This window comes from Pinus tabuliformis, chromosome 3_1 (genome assembly GCF_031772625.1).
Source record: "Pinus tabuliformis cultivar Carrire ecotype Pingquan chromosome 3_1, CPIR1, whole genome shotgun sequence".
NCBI classification, from domain to species: domain Eukaryota; kingdom Viridiplantae; phylum Streptophyta; class Pinopsida; order Pinales; family Pinaceae; genus Pinus; species Pinus tabuliformis.
Genome location: NC_142301.1, coordinates 707507463 through 707520680, shown reverse-complemented (window position 1 = coordinate 707520680; position 13218 = coordinate 707507463). Strand labels below are relative to the sequence as shown.

Here is a 13218-nt window from a genome sequence, read left to right as displayed (position 1 = left end):
CAATTATGAAGCGACCCTGCAACATAGAGAGGACAATAGTTTCGAGGAATTCCTTTCTATGCTGAAGCAAATCAAGGTGACACATAGCCTCGACATCATCCTTTGAAATTATAACAGAGAAGAAACATGCTCTACACTACTTGTGATGGTGGGGAAATTGGGGATCCATTTTTTAGTTTTGAATGTGCCTTCTGCAGCCTGCGATTCAAATGCTGTGAGGGAGCAAGAGCCACCTCTAAGCTTCACTAATTTACAAACAATTTTTGTTTGCGAAATAATAGAAATTCTAATAAAATTACATATTTTGAAAATCTAGATTATAACCATTAAACTTCTTCATTATAAATACATTTAGGTTTTTGATATGCTGAATTCATTTTTACTATACAAAAAACAATTTAAACCATTACAATGAACAATTTAAACCATTACAATGAGGTTTTGGAAAAACCGATTCACAAAATTACAGGTAAAAACATGCCCGACCAAATTGTACTCCTAAAACAAATTTCATATATGAATAGAATTTTTTATTTTTATATTAAAAACATATTTTAAATATTCAAAAATTATAATCTATGTAAAATGATGTAATCTAATTTCATTTATTGATTAAATTGTTCCTAAAGTGATTTTTTATTAGCTAGGTTGTTCTGAGTATGCCGTAAAGGAATTTATTGTTTAGCCATGTTACTTGTCCATTGAAAAAGAAATCCATATAGATATATTATTTCGAAGAAAAAGACCCCCTAGTTGTATAACTAAAACAATGAAAAGTCGAAACACATCGAATGGAAATGTCAATAAACAACATAAATTTATTGGCCTCATTTACTGCACGGTATCCTAAACGTTTTAAATATTCCAACGTTTTGGAATTTTTTGGAGTACGACATTTTTAGATTTCTCATACAGTGTTATAGGCTGTTCTTTTTTTTTAATTAATATTTATAGAGGTTTGACATAATAATTTAGTTTAACATCTATTTACTATTAATATCAATGTCATATTTAAAATTATCTTATTTTATATAAAATAATAAATAAATTATTTATTTATTTATGTTATTAAGTTTTGATTTTTCATTCATAGATTTATTTTGATGATGAACTACATAAGATGGTTCGAAGTGTAGATTCTAAAAATATGAATGGGATTATTGGGGAAAATAACACTACACAAATTATTTATTATTATTAACATATGATAGAAATATTTAAAATCACTTGTCGACGCGTTTCGAACCAACTAGTTAGTGTGGTTCATGAGGAAGACAAGTTGAAGAATCAGATCATGGCTACATGTTAAATAGAGACAGCCTTAAAGAAAATATTTTTAATCAAATATAATATATATAATAAATTATTTATATATTTATTTAACTACCTTAAATTATTTATATATTTATTTAAAAGGTAGTTAAGTTGATTATAAAAGTCAATTTATAATAATTACAACAATTTTGAATATTATTTAGGTAAAATTACATTACTTTAAATAATATAATAGAAATTTAAAAATTTCCTATATTTTTGTTATTGGAAAAATAAAATTGTGTGAACCATTTAGAGTTTTATATTGTGATTAAATATAATAAAATAAAATTTAAATATTTTATTATTATTTATATATATTTTTAAATAAGTTAATCAATAAATAACATAAAATCTTAACAATTTAAATTAAATTAGTATAAGTTTTTATGATATTTTAAATATTTCATTAAATTTTAATAAATATTTTATCTATTAAATTTTTAAATTAAAATACTATTCATACCTATATTTTCAAAAATTTAAATTAAAATAAAACTTAATTTAATAAAAAATTTAAAATAACTAAACTTTTAAATCTAAGTTGTTACTACTTTACACTTTTACATTTTTTAAATCTAAGTTGTTACTACTTTACACTTTTACATTTTTAATAAAGGTAAGTACTTTAAAAATCTGTAATAAAAATCACTAAATTCCAAATAAGAATAAAGTCAAGTACTTTAAGAATCTATAATAAAAATCACTAAATTCCAAAATGAGAATATAGTTATGGAAATTAGCCTACTCCAATTTCAAAAATGAGAATGTAGTTATGGAAATTAGCCTACTCCAATTTCTTTTGAGCACAAAACAAGATTGTTATTAAACATAGAATCTTTGAAAATTGAATTATTAATTTTTTTTTGCATTGTTTTACTATTTTGTTTTTTTGGAAGTTATTTATAAAAATTAATTATTTTTTTTTTTAATGGATTTTTATTTTTATTTAAAATTTATTTTTAAATGTAAAAATAGATTAAACACTTGAAAAAAAATCAAATGGTTTAAATTATGCGGAATTCACAAACTAAAAAGAAAATTTAGATATTACTGAATTATTTTTTTGTCTTAAAATTTAACTGTTTTTTTTTTGTAAATTTGGTAGTACTTTCGCTATTTATATTAACTGACTAAAATCAGGTTTTTCTATTTGTTCCAGGTGGCCTCAATTTGCCCGTAGGAAACCAGGTTGGCCACCTATCAGCGTTGAAAGCAGTCCAAAATTTGTATAAGTCTTTCTCTATCAAACTAACAACATTATCTATATTATCTATACTGCAATTCAACTTTGAAAAGTAAAAGCTATTCGTCATGAAATAGAAACAAAATTTATCTGGATCACTGTTTTACTCCTCGTCTGAGGAAATCACGGGGGTTGGGGCTTTGCCACTATAACCTAGCATCTCGCTTCTCTTCATATCCTATAGAGTTTGTTCAATCCTTCCCAGTGCTAGGTTGTTTCGATAAGTTTGGATCTGGACTGCGCTATCTCCCTGAGTAGCTTTGCTCTAATGGGATATTTCTCTTTGGTGTCCTCCTGTGCCTCCAGACCTTTGTTTGTTGCCTGTTCTTTGTTGAGAGTCGTGGCATGGGCCACAACATTCTTCACGACCGAGTATTGCTGGATCATTTGTCTGAAGAGTGTACGCCGTCGGTGGGTGTTGCCCGAGGCTTGAATCATGTCTTCCCATTCTTCCATGGGAATGTCTTTATTCTTAATATTGTCATTTAATTCTCTCTCCCAACCAACAATTTGGGCTTTGACCTCAAGTGGATTCCCTGCAATGTACGCGTCAATGAGGGTCTTCATATGCTCACGTCCTATCTTTCTACCTCTCTTACTTTGTTCTCTGCTGGAGCTTCTCACCCCTCGGCGTTCTTTTTACCTGTATCTCTCTTGCCCTTCTTGGTCGCTTCTTTTCCATCTCTTCCCATTCTGTCTTTGTCACTATTGTTGTTGGCTTCTCCCCATTTGCTTGCCTTCACACTGTACTGGATGTAGATTATGATTAAACCTATAACATAACCATGAAAAGTATCAGTATTCTGTTGGTATAACACCCAATCAATTTTACAATTAATTGAGCCATGTTTGGTGTCCCGCTCAAGACTAAAGAGCATGAGATTTCTTAGAATTCCCTTCAAATTTCCCCCTGCCATCTCTTGGTTTTTCTCTTTGCTAGCCCTCACTTCTTCTTTTCTCTGGTTAGTCTCACTCCTTCGGCCATCGCTCGGAAGGTTCGACAAAGACATCCTCACGAGGATGCCAATAGTGGGGACTATATTGCTACTAGGGGGGACTGTATTGCTGTTCTGGACAACGCAGGGAAGTTTAACCATAGAAAACCTAGCAGGGGAGCTAGACAGAAGGGCCATGGCCCTATTCTACACTGCACCAAGTAATTTCATTCCCCTCTCGCTCTTCTCTACCTTCTTTGTTCTAATTGACACTCTGGTTTTCCTCTCATTTTTGCTCAAGAAATTCCAAGTAGGTTTCTCAGGGGCCGCAATATCTAGTGCCTCATCTCCCGAGGTCTCCATGGTGTCTTCCTCTCTATTCCAGGTACTTACAACATCTCCTCCGAGCCTTAGGCGCCACCTGGAGGGAGCGAGATTCCTTAGACCAGCTTCCTTACAAAGTTCACTCTTCTCTCCCCAGCTTTCACCTTTCTCTCTGTGCACCTTCTTCAGAGCCAGGGTTTTGATTCTTTCTTCTCTCATTTTTTTATCTACATTCTCAACCTGGTCGGTGTTCCAGGAGATCCTAGTTTTGACTCTTATCGAGTCCATACCTTTTCTAGTCTCCTTCCCTAAGACTATAGAATTTGGCATCATTATACTTCTAAGGTTTAGGGACAGGAGAAGAACATACCGTCTACCAGAGATGAAGCTGTTGCATTCCCCGGGCTGCGTTGTCGTCCTTCTACCACCTTTCTCTAATTTTGCTCTCGTTCTCACCTTTTGCATGTAACTACCAACTGACTCTCTACCCATTTGTTTTATCCCCCTTTCCCTTTTGTCCTTCCATTTATCTACCACATATCCTTCACATTAACTCACCGCGCTTTTCCCTATGCCATCGCCTTAGGATGATGGCCCTCGATCCCTTCCCACTCTGGCTCTCATTAACTCACGCATGCCTCCAGCTGCTCTTGCCGCGAGTCCTCCTTCATTGTCCTGCCACTTGCTGGCATCATTATGCCTACTCTCCCGCTGGCTCCCCTACCTTCCTCGTTGTCTTCCCTTCTTGGCTCCACCTGCCTTCTCTCGGGGCTTGCTCCTTCCCTGCCCTGTCCTTCCACCTACCCTTCCCACTGTCCTCTCCCTCCACTTCCTGGATTTATCCTTGTCCTTGCGCTCGTGTGGACAATGTTTGACATCTCCACTTCCCATCTATATTGGCCCACCTCCTTTGTGTTACTCCACCCTGATCAGGGGTTCTTCTTGTGCTCCTTGTCTTTTTCTAGTATCTCCACTAGTTTCTTCATTTCCTCCATTTGTGATATCTCTTCTACTTCTATATATAGATTTCTTCCTACCTGGCCGCATCCCCAGTTTTCCAGATTATCTGGTGCCACGTTGCCCAATCTTCAGACATGTGTTGGGATGATGTATCCTATCTGTCAAATTAGCTTGCTGATCTCTTGGACCAGCCAAGCAGTTCTCTAGCTTTGGTTGATTTTTTCCCATTGTGTTCCTTACTGTAGCTTCTTCACCATTTCGATCACCATTTTTGAGTCTCCTTCTACCTGTAGTCTTTGGAATCATTCTTTTATCGCAATTTCCAGTCCCCTTTTTAGAGAATGAAGCTCTGCTTCATTGTTGGTCGCATTGCCACAATCCATGACATAGACTCTGATTGTCTTCCCCTTGTCATCTCTGAATAATACTCCTATCCCCGCTGCTCCAGGGTTCCCTTTTGCAGCACCATCAAAATTAAGTTTGATAAATTCTTTCTGAGGCCATTTATAGTGATTTTCCTCCTCTCCATTGAGGGTATGGTGCTTCCACAAGGATGCGTTCAACATACTAGGTTAAAATTTCATTCTTTTCATTATCCTTTCTTCATGTGGGTTACTTTTCCAATCTTCCTCATGCCATTTCTCTGCCAGTATTGTCTCTCTTATATTCTGGATTATCTGGTTCCATTTTTCTGCTTCTGTTCTTTTTTCTTCTTTGAAAATTAGGTTATTTTGTTCCTTCCATATTGCCCACAGGACGAACCCTAGTGAAATTCTCCAAGCTCGGTTCAGGACTATATTTTGGTAAGGCTTTTTCCGCCAATTATCTATTTTTGTCTTCACGTTGTTTGGATTCCTATCACTAACTCCGAAGAGTTGATTATGTTGTTTCCACAGGTTATCACTATATGTACATGTATTGGTCATGTGATCCATTGTTTCTACCTGTTCTCAGCATAAGTAGCATATCGAGGGTCCTTGCGGCCCTTCTTTCTGTAGTTGATCCCATGTAAGTGCACGCCCATGGCGTAGGATCCACATGAAGAAAGAGACCTTCGGCCATGTCTTTTCTTGCCATATGCTTTCCCAGGTATTTGTCTCTTGATGCCTGAAATGTTCTGCTTGTAGTTGGAAACCCTCTTTAATTGTGAACATCCCTTTGATCCTATAACCCGATCTTAGTATGTCTAGCCCTTATTTTTTTGCTATTTTCCTAGTTGCCATTTCAATTTCATATAGCTTACACTGGGGTGTTTCTAGTGCATCTGGCCAATCCTATTTTTGTTTCCAATTTCTCCAGGATCTATGCACCAGAAGTTTTTAACTGTTTTTTCCCCATGGATGTTGGTATATTGGTGGACTTCTTCTAGTTGGGGCTTGTTGTTTAGTTTTTCTCTCTATTGCCACGCTTCTTCCCAGAAATTGGCTTTGTCACCTCCTTTGATTTCCAAGAAGCTGTGGTTGCTGATCAGATTTCTATTATCTACAGTTAGGTTCCATATTGTTGGACCTTCCTTATCGTCTTGGAGTCTCAGCTTTCCTTCCAGAGACCTAAGCATGTCATACTTCCTTTCCCATAGCTGTTTCCATAGGTCTATCCTTCCCTGGATCCATCTCCACCATAACTTTTCCCCCACGACCTGATTCAGTATATAGGGATCTCGGAGTCCTTGAGCCAGTTCCATGATAGAAGTACCCATTTTTTTTTTGTTATAGGCCCTTGCCATAAAATTTTTTTGAAGATGTTTATCATCTTTTGGCATACTGTTTTTGGAGTCGCCTGACTGGTGAGTTGGTATATCAGGATAGATTGTAATACTGATCTGAATAATATTATGCAACTTGGCATATTCAATGTCATGAATGTCCAGTTCTTCATCTTTCTTTGGATTTGTCCCAACATGGGTTTCCAATTTTCCACTCTGTTTGTTGATTATTTAGCTGGACTCCTAAGTATTTCGTGGGGGAATTTCCTATTCTGAATCCCATTACTCTTGATAAGAAGGCTTGTGAAGGTGCTTCTGTGTTGAAGAAAAAGATATCAGGCTTATCTTTGTTTATCTCCGTCCCTGAGGCGCTAGTGAAGTTTGAGAATTTCCATAATTTTCCTGTCTTCCTTAAGCGATGCATGTCCATACATCATTATGTCATCTACAAATTGTTGGTGGGTTAATGGTAGATCGTTCCCCATAGTCTAAGGCCAGTATACTGTTCACTTTGAACTTTCTCCTTTTTGTACCTTCCAAGGCCTTCCACTGCCAGGATAAACAAGAAAGGGGAAAGCGAGTCACCTTGCCTGAGCCGTTGGGTTGTGTTAAATGCCTCTCTAGGAGATCCGTTGAGCAGAATTGAAAAAACTGGGGTTGTTACCATTCACATTATCCAGCTTATCCATCTTGCATAAAAGCTGAATGCCTTCAAATTTCTTGTAAATAATCCCAATTCAGTCGATCATAGGCTTTTGCCAAGTCTAATTTTACCAACATTCCTTTGGTTTTTGTTTTTTTAATGAATGAATTGCCTCTTGTGCCACCTCTATGCCATCTATTATCTATCTTCCTTTGACAAACCCTGTCTTTTCTTGAGATATCAACCCAGGTAGTATAGGTTTTAAACGGTTTACCATAATTGTAGCCATAATTTTATATATGACATTACAGAGTACTATCGGTCGGAACCCTTGCGGTTCTTCTGAATACTCTATCTTTGGGATTAGGGCCACAAATGTGGAGTTCAGGGCCGGGTGCATTCTTTTGGTGCGCTTGGACTCCTCCACTAATTTCACTATGTCTTCGCCTAGGAAAGGCCATGTCGCCTGGAAGCATTCGGCTGTGAATCCATCTGGCCCTAGTGCTTTATTTCTCGCCATATTCCTAATGACCTCTTCTACCTCTGTTTTGGATATTTCTCTTAATAGGGCCATGTTCCGGTATTTGCTCACCAGGTTAGGGATGTGATGTGTGATTTTGTTTATATTCTCCTCCCTTCTTATGTTTGGTTCTGTCAACAACCCTTTGAAGTGTTGTACTAACATATTCTCCTTATCTTCCTTTGGGTAAGACGATTGCCTAGCTGATCTATTGAGGACAAGATCCTATTCTGTTGCTTATGATAGATCATTTCTTTGTGGAAAAACCTTCTATTTCTTTCTCCTTCCTTTAACCACTGGATACTTGATTTCTGTTTCCATGGAATTTCTTCTTGTTGTCTTCTTTCCTCCATTTTATTAATCAACTGCCCTTCCTCCTCTACTAGCCCTTCACTTCTGCCTTCATTGATTATTTGATGTTGTACTTTCTTCATCTTTGTTTGGATTAACTCCTATTCCTTCTATATGTTTCTGAATTCTTCCTTATTCCATTTCTTTATTTTTCCTTTTAGATATTTTAGTATGAGTTGAAATATGTGCATCAGGGTTCTCCCTACTATCTCACTCTCATTCCACCATTCCTTCATTTTATCTTTTAGGATCAGTTCTCTTAACCAAAATGCCTCAAACCTAAAGGGTATGTTTTGGTTTCCTTGATTCATTTCTACTTCGAGTTTAATAAGCCAGTCGCTTGACCCTAGACACAGAAGAATTGATGCTTCATAGAATATATCTTTGCTAATGAAGTGTTCTATTGCCAAGAATTTGTCCAATCGAGAGGCTATTTGTCTACTCCCCGCCCTTCTGTTATTCCACGTATATTTTCTGTTTATAGTAGGGATGTCCACCAATTTTAGTTCTTCATGTAAATCTTTGAATTTCTCCATTTCTGGCTCTTCTCTTTGCAATCCCCCTTTTTTCTCCTCTATTGACGTTATCAAATTGAAGTCCCCTGCTACCAGCCAAATTTTTTTTTTTGTAGCTGGCTAAGCTTCATTGTTTGTTGGAGGAAATTTTCCTTTTCCATCAGAATGTGAGGGCCATATACTGCAGAGACTAGGAACCATTCTCTATTTCCTATCAGGCGAAACTGCCCCATGAGGATTCTCTTCATACTTATCCAGTAGTCCATTGTGATCTCTGTTGGGTTCCACGATATTGATATTCCACCCGCACTACCTCTCGCATCTATGGTCATGCATTCATACCATGGTTTTATTTTACTTAATATATCTCCCATTTTCCTTCCTGTAATTTTTGTTTCTTGTAGCATCATGAGTTGAGGTTCTTCTTTTCTTAGTTTCTCAGTTAAATGTCTCTGCTTGCCTCTACTATTGAGGCCTCTTATATTCCAAAATGTAATTATCATTGGGTTACTTTGTTTATTTGTTGGTATACCACTGATAGCGGTACCACCCTCCCTGTCTTCACCAACATTTCTCCCATAATCTGTATAGATTCCTGTAGGTCTTTTCGACCTATTTTCTTTCCTCCTTTCAATTTATTTAAGTATTCTTGGGAGTTGTCATGATGCATTCCCAATTGTTATGTCGTCTCCACCTGTCCCTGCCCCTGATTAGCTTGATAATGTTGGAATGTTTCTTCGTATAGTCTTTTTTGGTCTTTTGGAATAAATCTTTCATCTAGGTGCCTTCATTCATTTAACAGTTTCCTCAACACCTCTTCTTTCATGCTTAATTCTTCTCCCTTACTTGGGTCAATTTCCATTGTGTTGTTTTCCATCTTCTCTCTGTCTTCCTTTTTCTCCTTCTCTGTCAGCTCTCTTTGGGCTTTCCTCTTGGGGTTTGGCTTGCCTTGACTCGAACTGCTCTCCTTTCCTTTTTCCCGATAGTCCATAGTTTGGGCCTCATTGTCTTCTTCTTCTTCTCCCTGCAATGATTCAAAGCTATTTGTTCTGCTCGGCTGAGCTTGATATCCTTTTTTCCACCCATTGGGGTTGTCTTTTGCTTGTCTTCTCTTGCTTCTCACTTCTTGAAACCCTTCCTCATCTTCTTGATGTTTCCTCTATTGTTTGTTCATGTTTTCTACCTCTTCTAGGTTCATTGGGCACTCCTCAAATAGGTGACCATATTCATGACATCTTCTGCATCTAAATGGGATGTGTTCGTAGTCTAAAGTTTGTTGCCATACCTCTTCATGGTATTATAGTTCCATTGAGAATGGGAGAGGTTCAACTATGTTCATGTATACACATATTCTTGCATATGAAGTATATCTTCCTTTTTTTTATTGTTTCTACTGTTTTGAAAAATCTACCTATCATATTTCCAATGCCCTCCAATATTTATGGGTCCCAGAAATCCATTGGGAGACCAAATAACCTGACCCTAACCGGGGCTGCCAGAAATTTTTCCTTGTTTGGGTCATAGCATTCTTTCCAATATCTCATAAACAAACGAGCATTATAATGAAAGTAAGGACTATTTTCAAATACTTTTTCTTTTTCTTGCAAGTTTGAGAATATTACCGTGAAGAAGCCTCTAGCTCAATGTGACCTCGGGGTTGCCATTTTTGTTGAATCCATTTGGTGAGGTCATTTTCCCTAGGCCATATTAGCACATGGTCTTTCATGTAACTTTTGATGAATCTCAATTTCTCCGTTGCACATGGTAAACATTTACCTCTGCTACCTCCCTGCCATCTCGTCCCAATGACAAGTCCTGATATTTTGTTGTTTTCTCCTGCTTGTTTTGCATTACTTGTATTCTGGCTGGAATCCCCACCGCGTCTCCTAATTTTAAACAAATTTAACCAAAAATATCTCAATTTTTTTTTTCAAAAATAGACAGCGGACCAAAAACTTATTTAGGTTAAAGAAAAATTTGGAAACTTTAAAAATCACCCATAGTAAAAAAAAATTAAAACCTTAAATTTAACTTTTATTTATTCAAGTTTCCTGTCATTAATAAATAATTTAAATTCTAACCAATGATTTAAGTTCTAATAAATGATTTAGACAAAGATTAGTTGTAACAACTATTTCTTAGAGGTAGTTGTAAAGATTAGTTAGTGATTGAAAAAAAAAAAGGATGAATTTGAAATTCCAGGCTTCGTTTACAGTGAGACTACGACTTTGGGACCAAAGTCGTCCATGTGTCGGGTGCGGACATTGAGGACCACATGCGCTTGACATCTCTATGTTCGTGGAATCATTTTGGTATGGGCGGCGGTCTCATTAATGACAACTAAGGACATGCCATAATTATTTTAATTTCAACTCTATCCATTAAAGGTCTCAGTCTCATGATCACAAATAAAATATAACATGGGTTTTCATTGAATAATTTGGCCGTCGGGGTCAAGATGAGTGAACACGGAAGTGGAGAATATTTCATGTAGCTTGAATAGACGAGTGAACACTGAAGCGAAGAATATTTCATATAGCTTCAAGAGACGTGAACGTGAAGGAGACCGTAAATATGGCTATAAAAGACGGTCTGCAGTCTCCAAAATTTAACCGAAAGTTGCAATTAATGCGGTGCTGAGATAGAAACGAGTGTCTGCAATATGAAATCAATGAAGTTCTCCGCGATGGCGATGGCGATCGCCTTGCTTACAATGGCGACGATGAATTTGTATTTTGTATCTGCGGAGCAATGCGGACGGCAAGCAGACGGAGTTGAATCTATCATCACTGAAAGCATTTTCAATGAGTTATTGAAGCACAGAAACGACGCCGGTTGCAAGGCCAGCGGATTCTACACCTACTCTGCCTTCATTGCGGCTGCCAATGCTTTTCCCTCCTTCGGCACCACCGGCGATGTCGCTACTCGGAAAAGAGAGCTCGCTGCTTTCTTTGGCCAAACCTCCCACGAAACCACAGGTCATATTTTCATCTCTATTACTTGTGATTTACCTCTGTGTTCTTTTGATTATTTACATCTCATTGCGTAAGAAATAATGGTAAACAGGCGGATGGGCGACGGCCCCAGACGGCACGTACGCGTGGGGTTATTGTTTCAAAGAGGAGCAAGGCAATCCTCCCGCCGAGTACTGCAAGCCAACCTCCCAGTGGCCCTGTGCATCTGGAAAGAGATACTACGGACGAGGGCCCGTTCAATTGTCATGGTCCGTCGTTTCTATATCGTCTCAGTTTTATTTTCTTTAATTATATTCTGCACAGACGCACCCAAAAAGAAATATCTGCATGAAATTTAAGCCTAATGCTCAGTGTCCTCAATTTGATTTGTAATATTCAGGAACTACAACTATGGACCGGCCGGCAAAGCAATCGGATTCGACGGCATAAACAACCCGGACATTGTTGCTAGCGATGCCACGGTCTCTTTTAAGACGGCGGTGTGGTTCTGGATGACTGCCCAGTCTCCAAAGCCTTCCTGCCACGACGTCATGACCGGGACATGGAGTCCGTCCGGCAGCGACAGCGCCGCTGGGAGAGCGGCGGGATATGGAGCAGTTACCAACATCATCAACGGCGGGCTGGAGTGCGGGAAAGGCGGTGACTCGAGGCAGCAGGATCGCATCGGCTTCTACAAAAGATACAGTGACATTCTTGGGGTGAGCTACGGATCAAACCTGGATTGCAACAACCAGAGTCCTTTCGGCGCTGCGGTTCAATCTGAACCTCGTCTTATCAAAACCGTGGTTTGAACACTTCTCATAAATCTGAGATTTCGGATTAGCAGCAGTTCGATCTCCATCTGTGTGCTTTGCCATAATAATGTAATACTGTTTACCATAATAAAGTATAATAAAATCCATACTAAATAACTGTGGCATTGGACCTGCGTGGCGTGCTTTTCTAAAGGTTGAGAAGGATGGGGATTTGGTATTAAACATGATTAAGAATCACGTGAAAGCTTCATTATATGAATATGCTTTCGAATATTATATCATAAATTAAATAGTACATGGAATACATGACAACTTTATCACTTTATCAAGTTTAATTTACCATAAGTAATACCATTGTAATTAATTTATATTTAATTACAATAAAATATTTTTTAATAGTTGAGAATAATGATAAGATCTTTTCTATTTCTATTTAGTTTTTACAAATAACATGATAAATTTTAATCTAATAAATTGGAACATGTGTATTTTTTTCATATATAATGTAATAATAATATAAATATAATTTTTTAATGAGAATTGTTTAATTGATGATCATCATACTCTATAATATGTAAGCTATGTAATTAAAAATTTAAATTGCAGTATATTAAAAAAAAAAAAACATATTTTTTTAATAATGTAATATATTCGTTATAATCAAAATCAATTTATAAATTACAACTTTAAGATTAAAGGAAATATTCCTTACTATATTTTTTTAATTGAAGTTAGTTTTTCTCCACTGAAAGTATCATTATGTTTAGGCATTTGATGTATTCGAAGCTTTACAAGATGGAAGCCAAGGGGTTCCCCAAAAGTGAAGCTCTACAACATGGAACCCAAGAGGTTCCCCAAAAGTGAAGCTTTACAACATGGAACCCAAGAAGTTCCCCAAAATTGTTTCTAACTCTAAGCTACCCACTCTGAGGGGATAAAATAGGATATCATCTTGGAGAATAGGGATAATATTTT

The 13218-nt window shown here is 37.0% G+C and overlaps 1 protein-coding gene across 1 annotated transcript; it reads left to right on the top strand.

Annotated features, from left to right (window-relative positions):
- Positions 1-11115: 11115 nt before the first annotated feature.
- On the top strand, positions 11116-12399 carry LOC149189141 (basic endochitinase C-like). The gene is made up of 3 exons (XM_089411768.1): positions 11116-11491; positions 11580-11736; positions 11868-12399. The coding sequence occupies exons 1-3, from the start codon at positions 11176-11178 to the stop codon at positions 12277-12279; spliced, it is 885 nt and encodes a 294-aa protein (XP_089267894.1). The 5' UTR covers positions 11116-11175; the 3' UTR covers positions 12280-12399.
- Positions 12400-13218: the final 819 nt, after the last annotated feature.

What these genes read in the sequence shown, in the direction of transcription:
- LOC149189141 (XM_089411768.1), top strand. Translation starts at nt 11,176, where the DNA reads ATGAAATCAATGAAGTTCTCCGCGATGGCGATGGCGATCGCCTTGCTT. An exon ending in AACCTCCCACGAAACCACAG is followed by an intron (nt 11,492 to 11,579) that starts GTCATATTTTCA and finishes AATGGTAAACAG; the next exon opens with GCGGATGGGCGACGGCCCCA. An exon ending in GGGCCCGTTCAATTGTCATG is followed by an intron (nt 11,737 to 11,867) that starts GTCCGTCGTTTC and finishes TGTAATATTCAG; the next exon opens with GAACTACAACTATGGACCGG.